General features: G+C 42.4%; 1 protein-coding gene across 6 annotated transcripts in view; it reads left to right on the plus strand.

Moving 5' to 3' along the window:
* Window positions 1–6,311, plus strand: part of ZNF827 (zinc finger protein 827) — a 105,653-nt gene extending 99,342 nt beyond the window's left edge. For 2 of the 6 annotated variants that reach the window (XM_050327329.1, XM_050327330.1), the window contains exon 14: window positions 1,913–6,311. In XM_050327329.1, coding sequence (XP_050183286.1) covers window positions 1,913–2,720 — 808 coding nt within the window. In that variant the 3' untranslated portion in view covers window positions 2,721–6,311. Of the gene's footprint in view, window positions 1–411; window positions 556–1,487; window positions 1,654–1,912 lie in introns of all 6 variants that reach the window. The other 4 variants (XR_007630246.1, XR_007630248.1, XR_007630247.1 and 1 more) reach the window with 4 other exon arrangements.
* The last annotated feature ends 344 nt before the right edge of the window (window positions 6,312–6,655 follow it).

A 6,655-nucleotide genomic window follows, 5' to 3' on the forward strand; every position in this document is an offset into this window, starting at 1 on the left:
ATTTGATGTTACTGCACGCGGCTCTATCAGTTTGTGTTGCAGCTTTTGAAAACTGGTTCTGTTTGCCAGGTAGCGTCTGGTCTCCAGCTCAGTAGTTCCATAAACTGAGATCTGGGGTCACTTGAGATGTGATGACTGACTCTGGGAAGAAGACCAGATTGGGAAACAAGTAATGTGCCAGAATGATGGGATGTCTGTCTTGGACATACAGACCAGTTGCCTAATGCACATTTGGTTTAAGCTGCACAAAATCTTTTCTATTTACCAAGGAAAAACCATGACCTATGACTCGAGTCTTCCTGACAGAATGTGCTTTTTAGTCTACATATGTTATTCTTGCCCAATTCAAGTAATAATTAGGTACCTTGAAAGCTGCACCTAAGAAAAAGCTCTGATTTATTTTTTTTTAAGGCATCCAGAAGAGCCTGAAGAGATCTAAGTAAATTGTATTTTTCTGCCTCCTGTTTGCTGTGGGGGAAGAGAAAAAAACATGATTCTTCCAGCTCCAGGTCAAAATCTGAGATTCTGATCCAGAGAGCACCCAGCCCAGGAGAGGTATGTGTGCATAGACAGCCAAGTCCTCTGTTGCAATAGAGCTAATCACAGTAGAAGCCTCAATGCCAGGCTCCCTCTCTGGATCAGAGTACTTGATCAGGAAAAGTCCAGATGTTTTACTATCGATTTTGTCCTCCTGTATTACTCACTTTCCTCAAAAGTCTCCCGATTAGCTTGTAGGTTAATATTAAGCCTGTATGTGCAACCAGTTGTAGCAAGAAAAACACACATGGAGAGAGAGGATCTCATCTTAGAAAGTGTCCAGAACGCTAGAACACAGTTAGCAGACTTGCTATGCAATGAATGTGGACCTGTGGCAGCTGGGGATACCTGTAAGACTGTAGCCAGGTGCCTTAGTTGTATCTTTTTATCCAGCCCTGCTCTTTCAGCTCAGCAGTTCAATCTGAAAGGCTGTGTGCTTGGTTTGACGGGGTAGAGATCCCTGGCAGTTAATTGTCCTCACCAGCTTCCTCTCAACTACACAAAGCAAAAGCAGGTGTGTTTCAGCTTTGGTGGTGTCCAGGCTTGTTCAGCGTGCAGCTCAGGCTTCTTTCCAAGCTTGCAAAATTCCCTCCTCTAGCCTTCTCAGCCCTTCCTGATTCAGGAACTGAGGTGAGGCCCTTTGCCATGTCCACCCTGGGCCGGATGCTTGCTGCTGTGAGTAAGCAGAACCCACATCCTGTTCCTGCATAGGAACAAATCCTGCCATGGTAGAGGCGGCTGTAGGCAAACACTGCCAAATACACACCCCTTTGAGTGTGCCTAGATCATTTCCCAGAAATGGGAATCCCTACAAAGCATCCTAACAGCCTGGCTTTCAGCTGCTCCTAGCAGGATACACAGCAAACTTATTCAAGGTCACATAAAAGGAATTTCCTAAGCTTTTGCTGTACATGTGGTATTACAAGTTTATTCCATCTTTACTTAAACAGCTGCTTTCATGCTCATCTGTAAACACTCACTTTAAACCACTTCTTAATGGAAAAAATGGCCAAAGTGACTCCGTGCAAACACTAGGAATGTCGTTACACAAAGTACCTGTGCATCAGTCACCCATTCTGCACTACGGGCCTGCTTTGCAGAATCTTCCCCATCAAGGTAAGCCAGAAGGTTAAAGACATGCTCCTTCAGAGTGAATCAGTGTTTTCCTAGCAAAACTCTACTGCCATTAAATGGGCAAAACCCCTAAAGTATAGAGATGTGTCAAGGCAAACCAAGAGGCTTCACAGGGAGAACAAAGTGCCTTTTTCTCTTTAGTAAGTCAGAGAGGGGCTGAGTGACAGGGTTCAATGAGGGCTATAAGTCTTTAAGCTGAGTGACTTCTCTCTTTTCTGTGCCTGCCTTTCTGTGTTGCCAGGTGCCCATTCTGCATCTACTCCACAAACCGCCCCACAGCAATGGAGTGCCACCTGAAGACTCACTACAAGATGGAGTACAAGTGTCGGATCTGCCAGACAGTGAAAGCAAATCAGCTAGAGCTGGAGATGCACATCCGGGAACACCGCCTTGGCAACCATTACAAGTGTGACCAGTGTGGGTACCTGTCCAAGACAGCCAACAAGCTGATCGAGCACATGCGTGTCCACACCGGCGAGCGCCCTTTTCACTGTGACCAGTGCAGCTACAGCTGCAAACGCAAAGACAATCTCAACTTGCACAAGAAACTGAAGCATGCTCCACGCCAGACTTTCAGCTGTGACGAGTGCCTGTTCAAGACTACCCACCCTTTTGTCTTCAGCCGCCACGTGAAGAAGCACCAGAACGGGGACTGCTCCGAAGAGGAGAAGAAGGGCCAGTATTCAACCTCCAAGGAAGCCAGTCCGCTCCTACCGGTGAACAGCTCCAGAAACCTTCTGTCACCCCTCTCAGTTATGTCTGCCTCCCAGGCTCTGCAAACAGTTGCTATGTCAGCTGCACAGGGCAGTGGGGCAGAGCCAAACTTGGCAGTGAAAGCCTTGGCCGTCAATGGCACTTCCCTGTGCTTTGATAAATACTGGAACTCAGAGTTTGCCCACCTTATTCCTTTAACAATGTTTTTTCCCAAAAACCACTATGATCTCACATTCCATCCACCCCGACCTCAGACTGCACCAGGAGGTACCTCTTCACCTAAACACTCCTTCCTTGCCTACCTTGGACTAACAGAAAGGGCAGAAACTGTCTGAGGGCAGTTGCATTCTGTACCAAAAATACTCCAGCAAACCCAGCAGGTATACATGGCTGCAAAAGGTAGACTGAAGAAGTAATGAACACTTGTACTATATCATTAGTAAGGTTTAGCAAATGGCTCTGTGTGTATACTTATTGCATTGACATGAAAGCTGCTTTATTAAATCTCCAAGAGGTGACCTGCTGCATACTTCTACCTTCAGAGGCATGTTCCCAGTACTCTTATCTAAGAAACTATTTTGTCTTGTTAAGCTGAAAAAAAAAAAAAAAAGAGTGTCCTTAATGGCAATCAGCACTTGTAAGATTACATATTGATGCATTTTATTTTTTGGGCTTTGTGTGCGTGCGGGTGCGTGAAAAGAGAGTCTGCCTGTAGTGTGCCATGACACTGCTTTTGCACATCCCTTGGATTGGCTTATTTAATTATTATTCTTTTCCCCCTTTTCACACACTCGCTCCATCCCTTCCCCCTGTTTCCCCCTGAACTGCAGCATTGTGGAAGGAGCAATTTTTTGGGTTGGGGGAGGGGGAACCGGTGTATTATTTCAGTGCTATTTGCAGTTTCCTTTAGTTCTTTGATGCCTTGTACTCAGTTGTCAAGGTTTGAGGATTTGAGGTAGAACTGATGAGGAAAAAGTTTCTTTCAGCACTGCAGGATGAGAGTATGGCAACGAAAACCATGAGTATGTACACACATACACACACACAGCAGGCCCAGTTCTTAACTGCTACACAGGTGTGACAAGCACCTGCATCTGGGCCATAGCATACATCTTTTGTTTTAAAAGGGCATATAAATATCATATATATATATATATATATATATATATACTGTATTATGCAGTGGTTACCTTTTAGTTTGCAGGAACAACTTGTATAACTAGAATTCTATGGTGGAAAAGAAGTCCAACAAGGGGATTTTAAAAAGGGTATGGATAAATTCTGGGTATAAATACTCAGACTAAAAAAAAAAAAAAAGGCAGTTTTGCACAGTGCTTTAGTCTTGCACTAGTTTATTTCTCACTTGCAAAAAAATAAAAGAAAAAAACAAATTGTGGGCTGAAGGTAATAAGACTGTTTTTTTGAAAAGGTACCAGTAACTTCTTTGAAATATAAAGCTATAAAAAGACGCTTTTGGAACTATACAGTTCTCTTTTATACCCTCAGTATTTCAATTGTACTTGCAAATTTGACAGTCCTATTGCTACCCTCCATGTCATTAGTTAACACTATACTCCTTTTGGTTAATGGCAGATAGAGTGTACCCTGCTAGGAAGCTAACTTTGTACTTATTTAATGCTCCTACTTGTCGTCATTAAAATGGCATGTTATATGTAGCACTTTACTGCAGGAAAAAGCAAATGCAGATCGGTCATGTGACCTTTGTTAATCTCAAAATGCCAAGAGTGATCTTAATTTAAGAGAAGCTAACCGACTGTTAATTGATTTGTGCTCCTTAAACAACATAATGTGCCGGAAGAAAGATAGGGATTAAAAACACCCTGCATTAAAATTGGAGGTATAAAATGTGAAGCGTTTCAAAATGACGTACAGGAATGCCTTCTTACTCCATTATTGTTTTCCATGGTGTCTCGTGGATTTGGATCTCGCTGCCTTTTACCAGGTATTTGAAATGTCTGACCTAGCTTTTGCCAGAGACCCCTCGCTGTCCCTTGGCTGTACCACTGTAGGAGGTGCCCTGAGTCACATCTGTCATGCTATCTAACCACCCTTGTGCTGTCCTGAAGGAACTTCTCCTGCAGGTTGTTGTGGGATGGGGGGATCCAACAACCCCTTGTTCATGACAGCAGTGCAGCAACACCCCAGTTCAGGAAGGCATTTCTTGTCCACAAGGGCTCTTAGCCATATGCACAACTAGAAACATAACTCAATCTTCATTATTTCTGAAATGAAGCTTGTGTAGAAATATTTTTGGATGCAAAACTTGCATCATTTAACCTATTTGCAAGATTCCTACATCTGTTTTGTATTGAGATGGCCAAACATTCTCCACTATCATGACCAAGTTCTTCCTGTTTGGGGAGGACACCCTAATCTGTGCACTCCCGTTAACATATTGGAAGCTATTTACAAGGGAGAAATACCTAAAATCATAGCAGGTTATCATTTGGAAATATTAATTCCAGGACAGAGAAGTCTCACCATTTTGTTTACATTCCAGCAGGCCAGCTTTGGTTCTAACAAGCATGTGGTGGTTCTGTCTACACAGTAAAGAAAACCCGTCTGCTCCAAAGTATGTATAAACCTTTGTAGACAACCATGCTTTACTCCATCATAACTCCTGGTAACACCTCCCTGGGAGTAGAGACAAAATAGAAAATACTGTATTAGTAAATACTCAAAGCATAAAAAGTGTAATATCTCTGCAGCATGAAATCTGCAATCTGTATCCAGAAACTATACCAGTTCTGTAAAACACACTCCATGCGTGTATCTCTGACTGTGTCACAGAAAAGCAAACACTCACAAATCAAAAAAGCTTGTTTGTCAAACTGACAGGTAGAGTACAGCTGTCCAGGAGGAAGAAGTAGGAATATTAGTAATAATAATGGCCAGTCTTCGCGATCGAAGATCCGGGGAAGGTCTTTCCACCTTCCAGCCTGCGCATTGGATTTTTTAGGTGAGACACAGTGTGCGCGGAACTGAGCCCACCCTTTAATCCTAAGGTTCATCTGCCGGGGCCAAGCGAGCTTGGACGGTGGCAGCGAGGTCCTTAGGACGTAGGTGGGTTGCCTTTAAGGGCTAACGAGCCCCACCTGCCCGGGAGTGGCCCTGACTGGGAATCGAACCCGGGTCTCAGCGGTGATAGCGCGGCGTCTTTACCACTAGACCACCAGGGGCTGCCAGGAATATTAGTAGGACACTTTATATAAACCAAAAGGCAGTTTAAATAGGGCTGGAAATTCCAAGAATGAGCTGTCAGCGTGTGACCGCCACATGCTCACCAATGTTCCACTGTACCAGTATCTGACATGGTAATGTTTAGTGTACCTGGGAAATTTGTTTAGCACTTTGGAAAAGATAAATTAATTCTTTCTGGCAAGTTATAGAAATTTTCTTTGTAAGGAAAAGTGTGTTAGGAGGTTTTTATTTTTTTAATTAAAAAAATACACTATTTATCAGAGCTCATGCATATTAAAATAATTTGTTTGCAGTTCAAGGCTAAAGAAAGAAATGTTCTCCAGAGGTTCCCCCTATTGATTAATGACCAACAGTTCTGATAAATTCCCCCCACCATAAAGGTAATTTCATACTGGTTTTCACTATGCATTCTTTAATGAGAGCTAGCGTGTTTTTCCATTCAGTAATTCAGTTAAAGTTCTCAGCACTTTTTCCTTTCTTCTTTTTTTTTTTTTAACTTGTTGTATTATGTTGAAGTATCATTCTGTCAAGGTTTGTGTACATTAATAAAAATTTGTATTGTATAAAGCTTTTTGCATTATAAGGCTGTACAGGGTCATTTTGACAGTAACTGGTATATTTCTTTGCATTTTATGTTGCATTGCCAATTTCTAGTGTATTCAGTTTGGAAGTACAATATACTCTAATTAAAAAGGTTGGCTATATTCTTGTTTCTTTTTGGTTTTCCTTCCTTTCCTTTTTTTTCCACCTTAAATATATTTGGAGGCAGGGAGAAAGGATTCTCCAACGAGATAAGACGATATGAAGAGAAAAGAGAAGATGTTATCCATGATTAAAATTGAAACATTGATTACTACTACTGATGAAGAAATACAGCAAATAGTCCTAGGATGGCTACGGGAGTTCAACTTCTGGGCTCTGTCCTTGTTCCAGCCTTCCAGGTCAATTCTGCAAAGGGGATAATGCCTCTGCTGAGCACTCTAATCAGACATGCAGTTCATAAAAATCAGATCCTTCAGCAGTAATTCAGTGAACCTGGCCTTGTTTG

This window comes from Myiozetetes cayanensis, unplaced genomic scaffold (genome assembly GCF_022539395.1).
Source record: "Myiozetetes cayanensis isolate MyiCay16 unplaced genomic scaffold, myiCay2020 scf33, whole genome shotgun sequence".
NCBI classification, from domain to species: Eukaryota; Metazoa; Chordata; class Aves; order Passeriformes; family Tyrannidae; genus Myiozetetes; species Myiozetetes cayanensis.